Genomic DNA, 23,801 nt, shown 5'->3' on the forward strand with positions numbered 1-23,801 from the left:
TTTTCTTTTCTACATTTTAGATTTCTCAATATGTCTGTTATATCACTGCGTGAAATACTTGAGACCAACAAGTTGGTAGGACCAAACTTTGATGACTGGTATATAAATTTGAGAATTGTTCTCATGCACGAAAAACTCATTGATATGATCGATAAGCCTACAAAGATAATCCCACCAAATAATGATGTTCAAGGCACCAAGGTTTATCAGAAACACTTGGAAGAATGCCTTGCTATTAAACACATCATTCTCGCTTTTATGAGTTCTAAACTCCAGAGGAAACATCAGAATATGGATCCAACTGCAATCATTGAATATCTTAAGAAGATGGTTGATACACAGTTAGATATTGAAAACTCTCCAGTTGGACCCCTTGTCAATCATATGATTGTTCTTACCGAAGAACATGAGAAGTTAGGGTACAAACTTGGTAAAGAGATTTTTGAAGATTTGATCTTGCAGTCAGTATATGATGCTGAATGTTTTCACTGCAAGAAGAAATGACATTGGAAGAGAAACTGCAAGAAGTATCTTGCAACTCTAAAGGACAAGAAACAAGGTGAGACATTAATGAAAAATGTTTTCAAGGTTTCTTTAGCTACTACTAATTCTTCACTGTGGGTATTAGATACTAGTAGTGGTTATAACATCTGTAATATGTTACAAGGGTTCAAGATAAGTAGGAGGCTAAAGAAAGGAGAAGATAATACAAGTTGGAAATGGTGCAAAAGTTGCGGTCGTAGCTGTAGGATCAATTTCTTTAATAATACCTACGAGAAAAGTACTTATGTTGGATGATTGTTATTACGTTCCTAAATTTGTTTCGAACATAATTTCAGCTTCTATGTTAGACAAACGTGGTTTTTGCATTATTATAGGCAATGGTATTTGCTTTATTAATTATGGTGATAATTTATATGTGAATGACTATCTCCAACATGATGTTTATATCTTACCTAATGTGAATGCTAATTTGATTATGCATGTTTCAAGTCTTAAGAGGAAAAGAGATGATCATGTAATTCAAACATACCTTTGGCATTGTAGGCTTGGTCATATTGGAGAGAAAAGAATTAACAAGTTGTACAAGGAAGGGTACCTTGACAAGCATGATTTTGAATCATATCCAACTTTTGAATCTTGTCTTAAAGGAAAAATGACCAAATCTCCATTTACTGGAAGGGAAAAAAGAGCTCCTGAATTACTGGGACTAATTCATATAGATGTTTGTGGGCCCATGAAAATTCAAGCTAGAGGTGGATATTCTTACTTCATCACCTTCACTGATGATATGTCAAGATATGGATTTGTATATCTTATGAAACACAAAAGGTTCTGTAGTGAAGTTGAGAAGCAGACTGGTAAAAGTATCAAAGTACTAAGGTCTGATAGAGGTGGAGAATATCTTAGTGAAGATTTTACCAAATATCTGAAAGAGAATGGGATTTTATCACAATAGACACCTCCGGGAACATCAAAACACAATGGTGTGTCTGAAAGGAGAAATCGAACCTTATTAGATATGGTGGGATCTATGATAGGGTTCACTGATCTTCCAATAAATTTATGGGGATATGCTTTGGAAGCAGCAACATACTAACTTAATAAAGTTCCCACTAAGTCAGTCTCTACAACACCATATGAGATATGGAAAGGATGTAAGCCAAACCTTAAACATATTAAAGTTTGGGGTTGTCTAGCTTATGTTAAGAGACTATAATCTGATAAACTTGACTCAAGATCTGATAAGTGTAGGTTCATTGGGTATCCCAAGGAAACAATGAGATATTATTTCTATCACCCTTCTAACCATAAAGTGTTTGTGACCAGAGGAGCAACCTTTTTGGAAAGAGAATTTCTTTTAGAAGGAAATTATAATGGAGAAATAGAACTTGATGAAGATCAAGAAACTAATGAATCAACACAATATAAAGATCATGAGACCCAAGTTGAAGAACCTTTATTGGATGTTTTGAAGTTGCCAAGAAAGTTGCCATCTTTAACGGTTGAAGTTCAAGAACTAAATGAAGTTCAAGAACAGGTTAATGAACCAGTTCCAAACCAAATTGAACAACAACCAAATCCAGCACAAGGTGAACAAGTTGTACAAGTACCTCTTCGAAGGTCTACACGAGAACGTCCTGTACCAACTAGATTAAATTTAATGGTACAAGATGATGTATCAAATGAGGTTGATTATAATGATGATGACCCTAAGACCTATGAAGAGGCTATACAAAGTTCTGATTATGAGAAGTGGCAAAAGTCCATGGAATCCGAAATGGAATCCATGAAGGAAAATAAAGTATGGACTTTAGTTGAACATTCAAAGGATATAAAACCTATTGGTTGTAAATAGGTTTTTAAGAAAAAGATTGGAGCAGACGGAAAGGTGGAGACCTAAAAAGCCCGTCTTGTTGCCAAGGGATATCGTCAGAAAGAAGGAGTCGACTATGACGAGACTTTCTCTCCCGTGGTGCTCAAATCTATTCGGACTTTGCTTGCTATAACAGCATACTATGATTATGAAATATGGAAAATGGATGTGAAAACAACTTTCCTTAATGGTGAGCTAGAAGAGGATGCGTACATGACACAACCTAAGGTTTCACATCTTCGTCTGATCATAATAAAATTTGCAAGCTACAAAGATCCGTTTATGGACTAAAGCAAGCTTCTCGAAGTTGGAATATTCGCTTTAATAAGACAACTGAAAAGTTCAATTTTGTTAGATGCGAAGAAGAATCTTGTGTGTACAAAAAGGTTAGTGGGAGCACAATTATATTTTTAGTGTTGTATGTTGATGATATATTGCTCATAGGGAATGACATACCGACATTTCAAAGTACCAAGATTTGTCTATCTGAACAGTCTCCATGAATGACTTGGGAGAAACAGCTTATATATTAGGAATAAAGATCTATAGAGATAGATCTAGGAAGCTGCTTGGACTTTCTCAGTCTTTGTACATTGATACCATCTTAAAGAGGTATAATATGGATAATTCCAAAAGAGGCTATCTACCGATAGACACTGGAATTACTCTCAGCAAGGAGGATTGTCCTAAAACACCTGAAGAGAGAGAACGCATGAGTAGGATCCCATATGCTAGTGCAGTGGGAGCTATCATGTATACCATGACATGTACACGTCCTGATGTGGCTTATGCACTTGGAGTGACTAGCCGCTATCAGGCAAATCCTGGTGAGGAATATTGGAAGGTGGTGAAGACCATTCTTAAGCACTTAAGGAGGACTAAGGACCAATTCCTCATCTATGGAGATTCTAAGTTGAAACTTGAAGGTTACACTGATGCAAGTTTCTCTTCAGATAGAGATGATAGCAAATCTATTTCTGGTTATGTATTTACCTTAAATGGTGGTGCAGTGAGTTGGAAAAGTTCCAAACAAGCTACAGTATCTGATTCAGTGGCTGAAGCAGAATATAAAGTAGCTAGTGAATGTCACGACCCAAACCCCGCTCCGATCGTGATGGCATCTCTCATGAAGACAAGGCCAGCCAACAAACCCATATCGCCTTTTCAAAAATAGTTAAACATTAATAAACAATTTAAATATGATATAATGATATAATTAACGAAAGCACAACCCGACATAGCCCTAACCGGGGTGTCACAAGTCACGAGCATCTACTAGGGTATAAATACAACTGAAAGACTGGAATGTACAAATATAGACTAATGAAATGAGGAGAGAGAAAAGCAGTGTTGCGAACGCCGGCAGCTACCTTGCTAAACCCTGATGACTCTGCCTCCGATCAGCCAAAACATACCTGAATCTGCACACAAGGTGCAGGGAGTAATGTGAGTACTCCGACTCAGTGAGTAATAATAATAAATAAAGACTGAAGGCAAGAAATCACGCAAAAACACAAGGTATTCCATACTGAAGCAGTAAAATCACTTTAAACAGTAAAGTAGTGAGAAATCAAGTGAAAATCCCTTTTTTCCAACGAGTAAAGCAAGTAGTTTACAAGTGAGTAACAAAAATGATAGAAATGTAAACAGCCCCTCGGGCAAAACATGTACAACAAACCGCCCCTCGGGCATAATATCAACAGAACCAGCCCCTCGGGCTCAATATCAGAAAAGTGCCAGCCCCTCAGCTCAATATCAGAACAGTAACAGCCCCTCGGGCTCACTCTCAGAATAGTATCAGCCCCTCGGGCTACCTCACAATCACGCATATCAGCCCTTCGGACATAGTATGAATCACTCAGAACAATGGGTACCCGCCCTCACTATGGGTATGCAGACTCTGGAGGGGCCCCTTACGGTACAAGCGCTATATCAAGCCACCTCGTGGCATCATCACTCAACATATCCTCACATCATTCAAGCCACCGCGTGGCATATAAAGTATCTCAGGCCCTCGGCCTCATATCACTCAGCCTCACATCACTCAAGCCACCTCGTGGCATAAATAGTATCTTAGGCCCTCGGCCTCATATCACTCAGCATATCCTCACATATGACCCTCGGCCTCATTCAGTCCGGAATCATCATAAGCCCTTCGGGCATTTGTAAAACAGTAGTTCTCAGCCCAAAATACCATTTAGAAATATCATTTGAGTTTTCAAATCTGCACAAAAGCGGCTGAGTTTGTAAAACACTAATTATCAACAGGACTGAGTTTAAATATAAGTCAAAACAGTGAGGAAATAGTGATAAAAATTCCCAAAGGATTCAAATAATTGGCACGAAGCCCAAGTATGGCAATCAGCCCAAATCATGATGATAATAAATAAGTTTCAATCAAATATGCGGTAAAATCATCAATCGGGATGGACCAAATCACAATCCCCGGTAGTAAAAGACCCTGTGCTCATCATCCAGCGCGTGTCTCACCTCAATATAGCACTACGATGTGCAAATCTGGGGTTTCAAACCCTCAGGGCATCATTTACAATCATTACTCACCTCGAACCGGCTAATCCTCTAGCTCGCGATGCCCTTGGTCTCTCAAATCGACCTCCGAATGCCTCGAATCTAGCCACAATAATTCGATTCAGTTAATAAAAATTATGAAAATTAATTCCATATGAAATTCTACATTTTCCATTAAAGATCCAAAATTGCACTCAAAACACGTATCGGAACCCGACAAAAATTACGGAATATGAAACCTCATCCAAACACGAGTCCAACCATACCAATTTTACTAAAATCCGACATCAACTCGACCCTCAAATCTTCAAATTTAACCAAGAGGGCTTTCAAGATTTTCCCAACTAAAATCACCAATTAAATGCCAAAACTAGTAATAGATTCGGGTAATCTAACCAAAATTAAGTTAAGAACACTTACCCTATTGTTTTCTCTGAAAATCTCTCGAAAATCACCTCTCCCCGAGCTTCAATTTGGTAAAAATTCAGAACTCAACATTCTGTCCAGAATTTCCGTGGGTACTGTTCACGAATTTTACTGTTCATGGGTACTGTATACGGGGATACTGTTCATATGTATTGTACACGGGTACTATACACAGATATTGTTCATGTTTACTGTACATGGTACTGTACATGGTACTGTTCACACAGGTTTTGTTACTGTTCACAAGTGCGAAAAATACAGAAACTGCCCAGAAAATTGCAGCAGCTTTTCTTTTCACTAAAAAGGCTCTAACTCCATCATACGAACTCGGAATTCGATGATTCTTGTTCCTATGAGTCACAAATAATAATACAAACATAGAACTTCAGTCGAAACTCAATTCAGAGCTCATTTGCTCAGTTCAATACTCATTTCGCTCGTTAAACAATTAACTCATATTTCGTGTCAAAAACCCAATCGCGACTTGATGAAGTTAGACCAAACTTTCCAGATCAGTCCTATAATTCATTATCAAAATTCCGGAAGTCTCAAAATCAAATTTCAATCTCTAGAACTAAAAATGGATCTTTGGATCATTACATGCTTATGCTCAAAACGGCAAAATCTTCCAAAAACTCTTCCAAAACATATCTGAGCCTCATGGGACCTCGACCAAACATGCTAACACACCCCATGACATCATTAAAACTTGTTACAGCCTTCGGAATGCTAAAAACAACATTAAAACATCGAATCACCCTCGGATTCAAGCCTAAGAATTCTAAAACTTCCAAATTCCAAATTCGATCAAACAGTCTATCAAACCTCGTCCGAATGACCTGAACTTTTGCACATACATTCCAAATGACATAATGAAGCTACTGCAACTTCAGGAATTCCATTCAGACCCCTATATCAAAATATCGCCCATCAACCAGAAAACGCCGAAATCTCAATTTCGCCAATTCAAGCCTAAACCTTCCACGGACTTCCAAAATGCATTACGATCGCGCTCCTAAGTCCCAAATCACCTAATGGAGCTAACCAAACCATAAAAATTCAAATCCGAGATCAAATACAAACAAGTCAAATCTTGGTCAATCCTTTCAAATTCCAAGCTTAAACTGAGAACTGTTCACCCAAATTCATTCTGATTAACCTGAAACCCAATACCAACGATTTATATAAGTCATAATACACCACACAGGGCAAGTCATGCCCAAAAACTGACAATCAAAGTGCAAAAGCTCAAAACGACCGGTCGGGTCGTTATAGTGAAGCTGCTAAGGAAGCTGTATGGATGAAAAAGTTCTTAACTGAACTTGGTGTGGTTCCTTCAATAGAAAGTGCGATTCCATTATTGTGCGACAACACTGGAGCCATTTCTCAAGAAAAAGAACCAAAAGCACACCTAAAATCCAAACACGTTCTGCCAAGGGATCACTTGATAAGAGAAATCATTGGATGTGGAAACATCTAGATTCAAAAGGTTGATGGAAAGGAAAATGCTCCATACCCAATCACTAAATGTGACGACCCAAAGGGTCATCACCTGTTTTCTTATCTATTTCGAGCTTATGAGGCCTTGAAAACCTCATTTACTGTCACCTCAATTTGTGTGCGCAGTCCGAGCGCGTAGCCGGAAGCTCAAATATGAAATTATGTGAAAAATTTGCTAAGTTTTGATATTAAAATGAATAAATTTGACTTCGGTCAATATTTTGGGTAAACAAACCCGGACCCGTGATTTGACAGTCCCAGGAGGTCCGTAGGAAAATATGGGACTTGGGAGTATACCCGGAATCGAATTCCGAAGTCCCAAGCCCGAGAAATGAATTTTTGAGTAAAATTATTTTCTGAAAATATTTAAGAAAAATGGAAATGAAATTTGATTAGAAAGTGATGGTATCGGGCCCGTAATTGGTTCCGGCGCTCGGTACAGGTCTTATATAGGGTTTAAGCACTTTCTGTAAAGTTTGGTTGAAAATGGACATCGTTTGACGTGTTTCGGACTCAAAATGGAAAATTTGATGTTTTATGAAATTTGAAGAAATTCTTGGATTTTAAAGCTTAATTCGCGGTATATGACATTATTTAGGCGATTTGATCGCATGGTTAAGTTCGTAGGATGTTGTTGAGTTAGTGTATGTGTTTGGTTAGGAGCCCCGAGGGCTCGAGAGTGTTTTGGAGGTGTCTAGGAGTTATTTCGGAATTGCAAAAAATTTCAGAAAAATTGCAGAAACAGTACCCCGTGAACAGTACCCGGTGAACAGTACCCCGTGAACAGTACCCCCATGAATAGTAAAACGTGTGAACAGTACCCCCGAAAATATTATGGGCAGAATGTAACATTCTGGCCATGAATAGTATCTCATTTTCCATTTTTTAGCAAATTGGAGCTCGGGGAGAGGCGATTTTCTGGACATTTTCAGAGAAAACAACGGGATTTGAGAATTTCGGACCCGAATTCGCAAGGCAAAGGCTTATTGGAATTCTGAATCGGCTGCAAAGCGAGGTAAGTGTTTGGTCTAACCTTAGCTTGAGGGAATAGGAGTTGAGTCTTAATTGCTACTTGCCATTTGTCAAGTACGATGTATAGGCATGGTGACGAGTGTCTATACGTTGGTGTCTAGCATGACCGTGAGTCCTTATATCGCGAATATTCGAATTTTGTTATATCTTCCATGACTAAATGATGACTTCTATATGTTGTGAAGTGCATGTGAAAGAAATGGTGATATTTAATATTTGAGGAGCGTTGGCTCAAGTTATAAAATGAATTACTAAGTAAGAAATGAAAGAAAGAGAAAGAATTATTGAATTATTCCCTTGCCGAGATAATTGTGGAATTGTTGATATATTCCTTGTCGGGAATCTTATTGTTAATTGTTGTGCCCTTATTGGAATCCCGATTATTATCCATTTTACTTCCTTGCCCCTTATATGTGATTGTTGTTTGGGTGAGGAAGAGTGATAAAGCACGAAGGGTGATGCCGTGTATTGTTTGATATAGTGAGGAAATAGTGTAAAGCACGAAGGGTGATGCCGTGTCGTACGATGTGCCATTCCGTACTGATATCTATTAATTATATTGTGAGGAAAGAGAGTAAAAGCACGAAGGGTGATGCCGTGTACAATTTTATTTTATATATTGCTTGGGTGAGGAAGAGAGTAAAAGCATGAAGGGTGATGCCGTGTACAATATTATTTTATATATTGCTAGGGTGAGGAAGAGAGTAAAAGCACGAAGGGTGATGCCGTGCAAATTGTTGATTCCTTTTGATACTTGTTGATATTATGACTTTGTTGTCTCCTTCTTTTATTGAATATTTCTATTTGAAACTGGTACCTCCCCACAACATGTTCCCCCTCCCACATTGATTGGTTGCTTCCAGTACTTCCTTTGTTGTCTATATATATACTTGAACTGCACAGGTTTATTTGATTGTCTAGTCCTAGCCTCGTCACTACTTCGCCGGGGTTATGCTAGACACTTACCAACACATAGGGTCGGTTGTGCTGATACTACACTCTGTGCTATTTTGCACAGATACAGGTTTTGGACAGCAGCAGCAGTAACGCGGGTGTGAGCAGTCAGACTAGTGAGATACCGAGGTAGCCTTGCAGGCGACCGCAGGCCCGGCGTCTCCTCTATCTATTATTTTAGTATGTTATCTCATTGTATTCGAGACAAACAGTTTATTATTTTCTTTCAGACGATTGTATATAGTATTCTTAGAAGTTCGTGAGTAATGTGACACCGGTTCTTGGGTAGAGATTTATGTTGGATTCCGCATTTTCATTCAGTCATTTTTCATGCTATTACTAATATTAGATAAAAGTAGTAAGAGTTAGCTTGCCTAGCTCTCATTAGTAGGCGCCATCACGACTCCCAAGGGTGGGAAATCCGGATCGTGACACTAAAGCTCTTGGTGCAAAGGAGTTTGACAAGCACAAGTGAAAATTGGGAATAAAGTACATTAGCGATTGGCTCAAGTGTAAGTGGGAGATTGTTAGGGATATAGTAGATATGCCCTAGATCCAATTTCTTATTTGATGATTTGAACATATTTTTGTGAACGTTATTCGATATAAAAATATATCGCATTCTTTTATCATAGTTATTATTAATTGTTTGATTAATTTGATAAGGTCTTTGATGAAATTTTGAGGCTTGTCATCGTGATAGAGATCATGATAATGAGAGCAAAGTCTCTTACAATTTAATCTAAATTTGTTCTTGATCGTAGGATTATTAATTTGGACATTAGTAATCCGGTTAGATCAATATTTATGTGATCGTCTTTATGGGATAAAGATTAGTTGATCTCATTAACTAAATCACATAGATAGATAATGCATATAGAGATATGATCATTGAACCGACTCATTAGATAATTCATAATGGTTAGAATTACCATAAACTGTCAATAGGATATTCTCTTGAAGAATGTGATGTAAGAATTTCCTTTGACCTGAGATCGTCATAGTAATTGACAAGTTATTTATTGTGCTTTGATACCAGACACCTATGGCCCTAGAGCGATAGTTGAAAGGATATTGGGTACGATTAAATACTTGTAGAATTAGTGATTGATCAAGATGGAATCTGTCAACTCTTGGTAATGAGTTTAAGCTCCATGTTGTCATGAATTATAAACGACCAAATTAAGACCTTGGCCAGGGCAATTGAATGAAAGAAGAAAAGAGTTTCTTAGGTCATTCAATGGTCGATTATACTTGACATGAACACATAGTTGGTCGCCTATTAGGATTTGACAGTTGAACCATATCCTAGGGTGATCCAGAGCTATAAGGACAGAAGGAATTACTACATTATTCTTCTACTGATTCTTGAGAGTAAATTGTATACTTCATGCTATCCGGTCGTTAAGGAGTGTTGCTAGACGCCACCCTTGATTAGTATATTGATGTGGTCAATTTACTACCGGTTTAGTATTGAACCTATAGGGTCGTACACTAACGAGTGTTCTGATCTTTGCTAAAGGATTAATTACTTTATTATTTGTTAATTAAATTAAGGAATTTAATTAGTCAAATAGATTCAGTTATTAGTCAAAATGAAATATTATTATATTCTTTGCTAGCACAGAGAATATAATTAATATTGTGAACAAGTTGAAGTTTTCTATTTGAAATAGAAAGTTAAAATTGTCTTTTGGTTGAAATATATATATGATATATATAATTAATATTTATTTATATATGGTATGTATATAAAATATTAATGAATGACTTATGAATCAAATCCAATTAAGAACTGGATTTTCACGTCAAAGTCCATAATTGGACGAGTCGCTACCTAAACCCATAAAAATGGGATTTGTATTTTTCTATAGTAAAAAACTAATAAGGATATTATAATCCAATTTGGAATTGGAATTTATGGAAAGTCCATAAATCATAAAGTCCAATAAGAACGACAGTAACGAAATCTCTCTGCGAAATTCCATAAAGTTAATTTGTGGAATTAAAATTATTACCCTAAGTAAATCATTACATCAATCAAATAGGAATATGGTTTATAGGTGATATTATATAAAGAGTGATGGAGAAAATTTGCCGCACTAATTCTGGAGAAGAAAATCACTTTGTGAAAGTGAGAATACAATACAAAGCCAAGAGAGAAAATACAATTACAAGAAAAAGTATTTCTTGTTCTTCTACAGTTGAGTTGAGATTTTTGAGAAAAAAATTTCAGCACAAGGTTTCAATCAATTTGTTCGCGTGTTTCATTGTTCAAAGAGTTGATAGCAAGGATCGGTCTCGGTGTGGATACGCATAGAGTCTTCGCACTATCGAAGAAATTTTGAAACGAGACTCTGTTCACCAGGTACGTCTTAGATTCGATCTTTGACATGTAAATAAATTTTAAACACGAAAAGATTTTTCTAAGATTGTTATTATCTTCCGCTGCGTGTTACGAACACCTTTATGTAATCCTTCAACCGACACCTCTCTCCTACTTTACTACTCCCTCCGTTCCAATTTATGTGAACATATTTGACTGGGCACGGAGTTTAAGAAAAAATGAAGACTTTTAAAAATTTGTGGTCCTAAACAAGTCAAAAGGGGGCCCAGGATATTTCTGTGGTTATAAAAACTTCTCATTAAGGGTAAAATTGTAAGTTAAGCTAAATTGTTATCAAATTTAGAAAGAGGTCATTCTTTTTGGAACAGTCCAGAAAGAAAATAAGTTCATATAAACTGGAATAGATAAACTGGAATAGAGGGAGTATATCATAATTCATAACGAGTAAAAAAACTACCTTGAAAGGAACTTCAGCCAGACTTTGGCCTTGGTCTCCGATGTGTTAACTATACCTGTGCTCCAAGTTTTCAGGAGGGACAATGATCGGACTTTTATAAAACTTAGAACTAAGAAGTATAAAAGCTTGTCAAAAATAGTTGGGAACATTCGCTCAGAGACAGATTCAGGATTTTAATTTTATTATTTCAGCATTTACGGTTTTTACTATTGAACCTATTATATTTTTAAAGTTATGGGTTCAAACCCACTATAAGTTACAATTTTGATGAACTTTTACATGAAATTTATACTCTGTATTGAAAGCACGAGGTTCAGATGAACACGGTAGTATAACACTACATACGCCTCCACATTCGGTAGTCAAAAGGTGTATAAAATATGGATGTTATATATCTATTCTATATCTATATATCTATATTATTATAAAAGCATAAAGCCCTTAACCTAAAAGTTGAATTACTAAAATGCTCTTCTTAACAACCTAACTACCTACTTGTGAATTAAAAATAAAAAACCCTAGGCTTAATATCCGAAAGACCTAAACCCACCATTTCAAATTGGATACGTTGCTTTGGCTGAGAGGTGAGATGTATTCCTTGAGAAAAGTTCCATTCCTTTAAAGTGATGTCAGTAATTTCAATCTGGACTTCCATATCTTAAAGGACACACCCAACTAATATGACTCATCAACAAATTTAAGAAAATTTGTTAATTCATCTTTGACAGGTATTCTTCTCTTACTCTGTATCTTTTCTGTCATTAAATTGCTCATGCATCGAGTCTCGAATGTTAATTCACAAACGGTGTTAAAGTTCGAAAAATGAATGATTAAAGTGTTAACAAAACTTTCTTTTATGTTTTTGAGTTCGGTGATCATTAAATTTTAAGAAATGGGGAAAGGAAACTACCAATGCATTTGTTCTCTCTATTCTTGATACCCTACTAATATCGCATTGTGTAGAATTATTGCTCATGTATTTTTGAAATAATAATTGTTTAAGATAAGTCATATATTGAGGATGGTTGTCGCGATTTTAATTTTACTCCACCTTGTTGGTTTATTACTTATGTAGTCTTTGATTTTCTACCTCAGCAATCATGCACTCATAGTAAATATTGCAATATATTTGTTCAAGTCTTATTAGTCTCTGCATGAGACTTGGTTGTTGTGTTTAAGATCTTAAAAAAACTGAAGAAGAAATGGTTTATTGGGTTGAGTCTTCTGCTGATTTAGGACTTGTGACACGACAACATTAATGAAACAAGCAAAAATGGAAAACCAATAAAAGGAGGAAATTAATTTAGACATTTTTATAATATAATTTTGCAACATATACGACTCAAGTATTTCAAATTTAGACATTTAATCTCGAAATAATATGGATCCTACATAATGTACTTAACTAAGTTAATTAAAATAAATTGAATCCAAAGGTAACATAAAAAACAAAAAAGAACTTCTATGTGTTGAATTTAATGAGATTGAATTAAATGAGCAGCTTCTATGGTTTGTTTTCTGTTCTGTAGCCGGTAATCCTTTCTAAATATTACCAATTTACCATTCTTATTTTTTAATAGGGCGCCCAAAATGAAAGTAAATTTAAAAGAAAAAGGAAAAACTATAGATCTTAATTTCTTTTCGAAGTGCTTCTTGTTTTTTCGCGTTTTTATTATCCGTCGTACGTTAGTTCATGCATATGAAAACTAAATTCCTCACAAATGAGGGTAGATACCTGCACTACTCACAATGCTTTTAGATGTAAATCAATCCTAAATTATTTACACTTTATTGTACGATTCAAATATTAAAATGCACACTACATCTCTTTATTAACCAGTTTTTATAAATGCAAAGGATTATAATATATTACTATATTACAATATTGAATATTTTTTATCTATTTATTTAGAATATAATGGTCGCAAAATTTTGATTGCACGGGTTTTCAAAAGTGGAGGTTGATCCATGAGGCAGAAAGGATCATTGTTTGGATTGTAAGTGGTAATTTATGCAGTTTTTATATATATTATTGAACTGTCATGCTTTTTATTGCCTGAATAGTATTCACATTATTAATTAAGATGTGCTAAGTTAAAATTTTGCATTTTGCAATGACATATGTAGAGTTGCTTATTTATTACGTTTTCTTAAACTCTATTCATGTCAATGATTATGATTGGTAATATGATAGCTAGAAGAATGGATAGAGTTGATCGGAGAGTATGCCCAATTTTATTCCTAAAAGTCCGAAAGTTACGTGAAAATTCTAAGCTTTTGGTATAGTTAAATTTGTAATTTATAACAAAATCAAATATTTTCCAAGCATGTATGCTCTAACTATTTTACTATACTTATTCTGTTAAAAAATGTGATAAAATACACGTGCAACGCACGTGTAGAGAATCTAGTATTATATTAAAAATGAGAAACCCTTTAAGTTAAAAGTCAAATTACCAAATACCTTTTTAAATAATTTAAATACTTTACATATAAAAATATTACACAAAAATGCTAAATTTACTTGAAAAGATGTGATCCTTTCTATTAGTATCTAATATTCAAACTGATTTTTTCTAACAAGTGTCTATTGTTTACTTTATTTTCAATCATTTTGCCTTTATATATATATATATATATATATATTGTGACGACCCGGCCCGTCGTCTAATGAGTTACCGCCCCGTTTTCCCCATTCTCTATTTCTTCGTGCTTCGTTATCCGTATCTTATGTGATCGAGTTGATTTGGAGTGGTTTTGGTAGGAAATGAGACACTTAGTCTCTTTTAAGAAGGATTAAGTTGGAAAAACCAACCGGATGTTGAATTATGAGTTAGAGGGCTCGGATGTGAATTCCGATGGTTCGGTTAGCTTCGGGAGGTGATTTGTGACTTAGGAGTGTGATCAGAAGTGGTTTTGGAGGTCTGGTGTAGAATTTGGCTTGAATTGGCGAAGTTAGAATTTTGGCGATTTCCGGTTGATAGGCGAGATTTTGATCCGGGAGTTAGAATGGAATTCCGAGAGTTGCTGTAGCTTCGTTAGGTGATTTGGGATATGTGTGCAAAATTTCAGGTCATTCGGACGTGGTTTGGTTAGGTTATCGAATGCGTGTTTTGGAAGTTTTAGAACAACTTAGGCTTGAATTCGATGTAATTTGATGGTTTTGGTGTTAATTGAGGTGTTTTGATGATTGGAACAAGTTTGGATGATGTTTTAGGATGTGTTGGTGCTTTTGGTGAGGTCCTAGTGGCCTCGGGTGAGTTTTGGGTGGTTAAACGGACTATTTCATCTTTAGAAAAGTTGCAGATTTTTGTTTAGCTTCAGCTGTGCACCAGAAAATTTCTGGTGCGAGGAGTCCAGTTTGGAAGCTCATATCTTGAATATATAAGGAATAAGAAAAAGTTCAAAACATAAAAGTTGTAGCCCTTACATTCTAGTTTCCAGAAAGTTAAACCATTCATAATTTGGATATACTATCAGAAAATTATGATGAATCGAATATGGCTGGTGGATCAGTTTTGACAGAATTTTCTGATGCACTTTAGAAGCTCATATCTCGGAATATCTAAAGAGTTATATGGTATACAACCTATCAAATGAAATATCTTCGAGTCTAGTTTTTAAATATTTAAATCGCTTGTCATTTGGATATTTCCACAAGGAGTTATAGGCATTTTAATAGAAGGTGTTTAGCAGGGAAAATGGTAAGAGGATGTACAACCTGCACAGCGCAAGGTACACCTCGATGAAGCCTGGGCAGAATGTTTTTAAGTCCTCTTGTCCGCGATTTGGGTCCATTTTTCAGCCATAGTTGATCATTTTGAGAGCTTTTTGAAGGATATTGAAGAGGGATTCAAGGAGAAACGTTTGGAGGTAAGAATTTCGGACCTAAAACTCATTTATATTGTGAAATCCACCGAGAAAATCATTGAATTCTTGCTAAAAATGGAAGAAATAGGGCTTGGAATTTTGAGATTTTGATTGGGGATTTGGAGGACCATTTGGGGTCGGATTTGAGAAAATTTGGTATGTATGAACTTGTGGGGAGATAAGGAACCCGTTGATGTAAAAATTTCTGAATTTCGAGAAGTGGGCCTGGGGCTCGGGTTTTGCCAATTTCGAGAATTTTGATTTTTTCGATTGCTTTCGATTGAGTATTGTTTCTTTAGCATAATGTGACATGTTCGTTGTGATTTTGGTCAGATTCGACGCGCGAGGAGGCCAATTTGAGAGGCAAGGGCATAACGAGCTAGAGCTTTGGCTAGTTTGAGGTGAGTAATAATTTTAAATGATGTCCTGAGGGTTTGAAACCCCGGATTTTGCACAACGTAGTGCTATACTGAGATGAGACACACGCTGCGTGATGAGCGTGGGGTTCATTGCTACTGGGGATTGTGACTTGGTCCATCCCAATTGATATTTTCACTACATTTTGACTGAGACTTATGCATTGTCATCCTGACTTGGGCTAGTTGCCATGTTTGGGGCCTTGTGCCGACCTGTAGAACCCTTATGAGATTTTTGACTGGTTTTCCTCACTTATTTGCTAAAAATCATATCCTCAGTCATGTTTCTAATTGTTTAAAAATGATATGAACCGGGTTATGAAATGTTAACCATAAATGAGAGAAATATGTGGGCTGAGATCCCTACCTTATATTATTGTGCCCGAGAGGCTGTGATTATAATGACTGAGAGGGGTTGAGGACCCAATAGTGAGGATATTATATATGATATTGGATCGGGCTGCACGTCGCAACAAATACATATATTGGATTGGGCTGCACGCCGCGGCAAATACTTATATGGACCGGGCTGCGCGCTGCGGCAAATATGTATATATATATATATATGGATCGGGCTGCATGCCGCAACAATATAGCGCTTGGGCTATAGGAGCCCCTCCGGAGTCTGCACAACCCCAGTGAGCACAGTTGACTATTATTATAATGGATCGGGTTGTGCACCACAGCGATATACGGATCGGGCTGTACGCCGCAGCGGTATATGTATATATGTTTCGATTTCGGTTATTGTGAGAAGTATATGAATTGAGTATTGAGGGTAAGGAATAAGTAAATGAACAGAAATGCTCGAGGAGAGAATTTATACTGGATTAATGCCTATCAAATTACCTGTTTTCACCTAGTTCAAAGAGTTTCATTCAATTTTCTTTACTACTTGCTCTTTAAATGATTTTACTGCTTTGATATAGAACTGCTTATTCCTTTACGTGATTTCATACCATCATCTATTATTTATTGTTATTACTCACTGGGTCGGAGTACTCACATTACTCCCTGCACTGTGTGTGTAGGTACAGGTGTCCCTGAGGTGTAGAGCGAGCTTTCCTGCCGTTCAGTTTTTCATCGGAGTTATCGATGTAGCTGCATGGCGTTTGCAGACCCGATTTCTCCCTCTATCTTTCTTTACTATTCTGCATTTTAGACATATTTATGCATTAGGCTATTGAAACCTTGTATTAGAGGCTCAAACTTGTGACACCAGATCATTGGGCATCTATACAGATTTCATTATGGCCTTCCACATATTTCAATCTTTTATTTCAGACTTCTACTTATATTAAATTGGTATCTATTTCTGAAAATTGGTAATGAATTCTAATAAGAAGGGATTGTGAGTGGTAATTGGTCGGGCTTGCCTAGCATCGTGTTGGGCGCCATCACGACCGGGATTGGGGTCGTGACAAGTTGGTATCAGAGCCTAGGTTACATAGGTCTCGCGAGTCATGAGCTGGTTTAGTAGAGTCTCGCGAATCGGTACGGAGACGTCTGTATTTATCCTCGAAAGGCTGCAAAACCTTTAGGAAAAACTTTATATTCTTGAAATTCTTGTCATGAGACTTTGGTTGATCCGAGAACTAAACTTTTGTTATCCTATTCTCTTGCAGATGGCGAGGACTCGTGCTACTGGACGAGGTGGACGACCACCAGTGCCCCACTGAGGCCACCAGAGGCCGTGGACGCGATCGTGGTCGTGGCAAGGTTGCGAGGGCAGCACCTATTAATCCACCAGCTGCCCCAGTTCTAGTCTAGGCACCGACAGTGCCTATTGTGATTCCGGGTCTACAGGAAACCTTGGCTCAGATCCTGACAGTTTGCACTGGCCTAGCTCAGGCAATTTCAGCTACCATAGCAACGACTACTTCACAGGCCGGGGGAGGCAACCAGACCCCCGCCGCTCGCACACCTGAGTAGGTGGTACAGGGATTGTAGACCCCGGAGGCACCTCCAGCTCAGCCGGTTGCACCAGCTCAAGAGTTTGTAGTACCAGTTATGCTAGATGATGAGCAGCGCCGTCTTGAGAGGTTTGGCAGGCTCCAGCCTCCGTCATTCAGTGGTGCTAAGGGCGAGGATGCCCAGGGGTTTCTTGACAAGTGTCAGCGGATGCTCCGTATAGCAGGGATACTTGAGACTAGTGGTGTGGTATTTATTACTTTTCAATTTACTAGGGTTGCCTTCACTTGGGGGGAGGCATATGAGAGGCGTATGCCGGTTGGTGCAGTGCCCCTTACTTGGAAGGAGTTCTCCACTCTCTTCTTGGAGAGGTATGTACCACAGTCCTACAGGGAGGAGCTGCGTAGGCAGTTTGAGTGGCTAAAGCAGGGAGATATGACTATGTCTCAGTATGAGGCAAGGTTTTCTGAGTTGGCTCGTCATGCTAGTTGGATGGTTCCGACCGATCGTGAGCGGATCAAGAGGTTTGTTGATGGCCTTAATTACCATCTCCGTATCTTGATGACTAGAGAGAGAGTTTTGGGTGTTTCATTTGAGGAGGTGGTTGATATTGCTCGGGAGATTGAGACGGCTCGCCGGCAGGATAGAGATGAGAGGGAGGCCAAGAGGCCTCGAGGTTCTGGTAGTTTCAGTGGTGCTCCGTCTAGGGGCCAGTTCCAGCATGGTAGAGGCCATTCTTTCAGGCCCGCTTAGTTGGCCCGTCCAGAGTATCGCGGGGGATCTTCAGGTCATGGTTATCATGGTTCTCAGCAGGGTCAGCCTTCACTAAGCGCCCTCCTAGCTCAGAGTTCATCTCGTGCTCCATCAGTACAGGGTTCTTCCGTGGCAGGTCATTCTACTGGTCCTTATATTACCAGATGTTCCCTTCAGTCCCTACCTCCAGCACCGGGTAGTTGTTACGAGTGCGGAGAGTTTGGGCATATGAGGAGACAGTGTCCTCGACTTCATGATGTTCAGTATCAGCAGAGGGGTCAGCCCTCAACTTCCGCTCCAGTTATTTCACCACCCGCCCAACTAGCTAGGGGTGGAGGTCAGGCAGTCAGGGGTCGCCCCAAAGGGGGAGGTCGATCAGGCGGTGGCCAGGCTCGTTTCTATGCTATTCCAGGCCGGATAGATGCCATTGCTTCAGATGTTGTCATCATAGGTATTGTCTTAGTCTGGCACAGAGATGCTGTTGTATTATTTGATCCCGGTTCCACCTATTCTTATATGTCCTCATATTTTGCTCATTATTTGGGTACGCCCCGAGAGTTTCTTTTTTTACCTGTTTACGTGTCTACCCCAGTGGGCGATACTGTTGTTGTGGACCGTGTGTACCAGTCATGTGTTGTGACTATTGGGGGTTTGGAGACCCGAGTTGATTTATTGCTATTGAGCATGGTGGACTTTGATGTTATTTTGGGCATGGATTGGTTATCTCCGTGTCATGCTAAGACAGTTACTTTGGCTATGCCGGGTGTACCGCGGATCGAGTGGCGTGGTGTGACTGATTATGTTCCTAGCAGAGTGATTTCTTTCTTGAAAGCCCAGCGTATGGTTGGGAAGGGTTGTCTGTCATATCTAGCTTTTGTGCGAGATGTGGAGCTGAGATTCCTAGTATTGATTCTGTCCCAGTTGTGAGGGATTTTCCCAATGTATTTCCTGCAGACCTGTCGGGCATGCCGCCGGATAGGGATATTGATTTTGGTTTTGACCTGGTGCCGGGCACTCAGCCCATTTCCATTCCGCCATATCGTATGGCACCAGCAGAATTGAAAGAGTTGAAGGAGCAGTTTCAGGAACTCCTAGATAAGGGGTTCATTCGGCCTAGTGTGTCACCTTGGGGTGCGCCAGTTTTATTTGTGAAAAAGAAAGATGGTACAATGAGAATGTTCATTGATTATAGGCAATTGAATAAAGTAACACTGAAGAACAAGTATCCTTTGCCTCGCATTGATGACTTATTTGATCAGCTTCAGGGAGCGAATGTGTTCTCCAAGATTGATCTTTGTTCGAGCTATCACTAGTTGAAGATCAGGGATTCAGATATTCCTAAGACTGCTTTCAGGACTAGATATGGTCACTATGAGTTTCTTGTCATGTCTTTCGAGCTGACCAATGCCCCAGCAGCGTTCATGCATTTGATGAACAATGTATTTCAACCTTATTTGGATTCATTCGTCATTGTATTCATTGATGATATTCTGGTGTACTCGCGTAGTCAGGAGGAGCACGCAGAGCATTTGCGTGTAGTGTTGCAAAGATTGAGGGAGGAGAAGCTTTATGCGAAGTTCTCCAAGTGTGAGTTCTGGCTCGATTTAGTGGCATTCTTGGGACATATAGTGTCCAGCGAGGGGTATCCAGGTTGATCCAAAGAAGATAAAGGCGGTTCAGAGTTGGCCTAGACCATCCTCAGCCATAGAGATTCGTAGCTTTCTTGGGTTAGCAGGCTATTATCGCCGGTTTATTCAGGGATTTTCATCCATTGCATCGCCCTTGACCAAGTTGACTCAGAAGGGTGCACCATTTGTATGGTCGGACGAGTGTGAGGAGAGCTTTTAGAAGCTCAAGACAACTTTGACCACAGCTCCAGTGTTGGTTTTGCCATCAGCTTCAGGTTCATACACCGTATATTGTGATGCTTCGAGAGTTGGGATTAGATGTGTATTGATGTAGGAGGGTAGAGTGATTGCTTATGCTTCTCGTCAGTTGAAACCCCATGAGAAGAACTACCCTGTTCATGATTTGGAGTTGTCTGCCATAGTTCATGCATTGAAAATTTGGAGGCACTATTTGTATGGCGTATCTTGTGAAGTATTCACGGATCATCGCAGTCTTCAGCATTTGTTCAAGCAAAAGGATCTTAATTTGATGCAACGGAGATGGCTAGAGTTGCTTAAGGATTATGATATTACTATTCTATATCATCCGGGAAAGGCCAATGTATTGGCCGATGCTTTGAGCCGAAAGGCAGTAAGTATGAGGAGTTTGGCGTACATTCCAGTTGGGGAGAGACCCTTTGCAATTGATGTTCAGGCTTTGGCCAATCGGTTTGTGAGACTAGATATTTCGGAGCCCCGTCGGGTGTTGGCTTGCGTGGTTTCTCGGTCTTCCTTATATGATCGCATCAGAGAGCGCCAATATGATGATCCGCACTTGCTTGTCCTTAAGGACAGAGTTCAGCATGATGATGCCAGAGATGTGACCATCGGTGATGATGGTGTATTGCGGATGCAGGGCCGGATTTGTGTGCCCAATGTGGATGGGCTTAGAGAATTGATTCTGGAGGAGGCCCACAGCTCGCGGTATTCTATTCATCCGGGTGCCGCAAAGATGTATCAAGATTTGAGGCAGCACTATTGGTAGAGAAGAATGAAGAAAGATATTGTGGGATTTATAGCTCGGTGTCTCAATTGTCAGCAGGTGAAATATGAGCATCAAAGATCGGGTGGCTTACTTTAGTAGATGGTTATTCCCGAGTGGAAGTGGGAGATGATCACTATGGACTTTGTTGTTGGACTTCCACGGACTTCGAAGAAATTTGATGCTATTTGGGTGATTGTGGATCGGCTGACCAAGTCCACGCACTTCATTCTTGTATGTACTACCTATTCTTCAGAGCGATTGGCAGGGATTTATATCCGGGAGATTGTTCGGTTGCATGGTGTTCTAGTTTCCATCATCTCAGATAGAGGTACTCAGTTTACTTCACAGTTTTGGAGAGCCGTTCAGAGAGAGTTGGATACTCAGGTGAAGTTGAGCACAACATTTCATCCTCAGACAGGCGGACAGTCCGAGCGTACTATTTAGATATTGGAGGACATGTTGCGTGCTTGTGTCATCGATTTTGAAGGTTCATGGGATGAGTTTTTGCCACTTGCAGAGTTTGCCTACAACAACAGCTACCAATCGAGTATTCAGATGGCTCCGTATGAGGCTTTGTATGGGAGGCGGTATAGATATCAAGTTGGTTGGTTCGAGCCCGGCGAGGCTAGGCTATTGGGGACAGATTTGGTTCAGGATGCCTTAGAGAAGGTTAAGGTGATTCAGGAAAGGCTTCGTACAGTACAGTCGCGCCAGAAGAGTTATGCGGACCGAAAGGTTCGAGATGTATCCTACATGGTTGGTAAGAAGGTCTTGCTAAAGGTTTCGCCCATGAAGGGTGTTATGAGATTTGGAAAGAAAGGAAAGTTGAGTCCACGATTCATTGGACCTTTTGAGGTACTTAGGAGGATTGGGGAGGTGGCTTATATGCTTGCTTTGCCACCCAGCTTGTCGAGTGTGCATCCGGTATTTCATGTTTCTATGCTCCGGAAGTATGTTGGGGACCCGTCCCATGTTTTGGATTTCAGCACGGTTCAGTTGGATGATGATTTGACCTTTGATGTGGAGCCAGTGGCTATTTTGGGTCATCAGGTTCGGAAATTGAGGTCAAAGGATATATCTTCGGTAAAAGTGCAGTGGAGAGGTCGCCCCGTGGAGGAAGCTACCTCGGAGACCGAGCGGGAGATGCAGAGCAGATATCCTCACTTGTTTGAGGCTTCAGGTATGTTTCTTGACTCGCTCGAGGACGAGCGTTTGTTAAAGTTGGGGAGGATGTGACGACCCGACCCGTCGTCTCATGAGTTACCGCCCCGTTTTCCCCATTTTCTGTTTCTTCATGCTTCGTTATCCGTATCTTGTGTGATCGAGTTGATTTGGAGTGGTTTTGGTAGGAAATGAGACACTTAGTCTCTTTTAAGAAGGCTTAAGTTGGAAAAGTCAACTGAACGTTGACTTATGAGTTAGAGGGCTCGAATATGAATTCCGATGATTCGGTTAGCTTCGGGAGGTGATTTGTGACTTAGGAGTGTGATCGGAAGTGGTTTTGGAGGTCCGGTGTAGAATTTGGCTTGAATTGGCGAAGTTAGTATTTTGGCGATTTCCGGTTGATAGGCGAGATTTTGATCCGGGAGTCGGAATGGAATTCCGAGAGTTGCTGTAGCTTCGTTAGGTGATTTGGGATATGTGTGCAAAATTTCAGGTCATTCGGACGTGGTTTGGTTGGGTTTTTGATTTAAATATTCAAATCGCTTGTCATTTGGATATTTTCACAAGGAGTTGTAGGTGTTTTAACAGAAAGTGTTTAGCAGGGAAAATGGTAAGAGGATGTACAACCTGCACAGCGCAAGGTACACCTCGATGAAGCCTGTGCAGAATGTTTTTAAGTCCTCTTGTTCGCGATTTGGGTCCATTTTTCAGCCATAGTTGATCATTTTGAGAGCGTTTTGAAAGAGATTGAAGAGGGATTCAAGGAGAAACGTTTGGAGGTAAGAATTTTGGACCTAAAACTCATTTATATTGTGAAATCCACCTAGAAAATCATTGAATTCTTGCTAAAAATGGAAGAAATAGGGCTTGGAATTTTGAGATTTTGATTAGGGATTTGGAGGACCATTTGGGGTCGGATTTGAGAACATTTGGTATGTATGAACTCGTGGGGAGATAAGGAAACCGTTGATGTAAAAATTTCTGAATTTCGAGAAGTGGGCCCGGGTTTTGCCAATTTCGAGAATTTTGATATTTTTTGATTGTTTTCGATTGGGTATTGTTTCTTTAGCATAATGTGACATGTTCGTTGTGATTTTGGTCAGATTCGATGCGTGAGGAGGCCAATTTGAGAGGCAAGGGTATAGCGAGTTAGAGCTTTGGCTAATTTGAGGTGAGTAATAATTTTAAATGATGTCCTGAGGGTTTGAAACCCCGGATTTTGCACAACGTAGTGCTATACTGAGATGAGACACACGTTGCGTGATGAGCGTGGGGTTCATTGCTACTGGGGATTGTGACTTGGTCCATCCCAATTTATATTTTCACTACATTTTGACTGAGACTTATGCATTGTCATCCTGACTTGGGCTAGTTTCCATATTTGGGGCCTTGTGCCGATCTGTAGAACCCTTA

General features: G+C 39.2%; 1 protein-coding gene across 1 annotated transcript; it reads left to right on the top strand.

Annotated features, from left to right (window-relative positions):
- The first annotated feature begins 1,156 nt into the window (after positions 1 to 1,156).
- LOC138888043 (secreted RxLR effector protein 161-like) lies at positions 1,157 to 17,587 on the top strand. The gene is made up of 4 exons (XM_070169842.1): positions 1,157 to 1,375; positions 1,979 to 2,041; positions 3,195 to 3,449; positions 17,534 to 17,587. The coding sequence occupies exons 1-4, from the start codon at positions 1,157 to 1,159 to the stop codon at positions 17,585 to 17,587; spliced, it is 591 nt and encodes a 196-aa protein (XP_070025943.1).
- The last annotated feature ends 6,214 nt before the right edge of the window (positions 17,588 to 23,801 follow it).

This window comes from Nicotiana sylvestris, chromosome 3 (assembly GCF_000393655.2).
Source record: "Nicotiana sylvestris chromosome 3, ASM39365v2, whole genome shotgun sequence".
Lineage (NCBI taxonomy): Eukaryota > Viridiplantae > Streptophyta > Magnoliopsida > Solanales > Solanaceae > Nicotiana > Nicotiana sylvestris.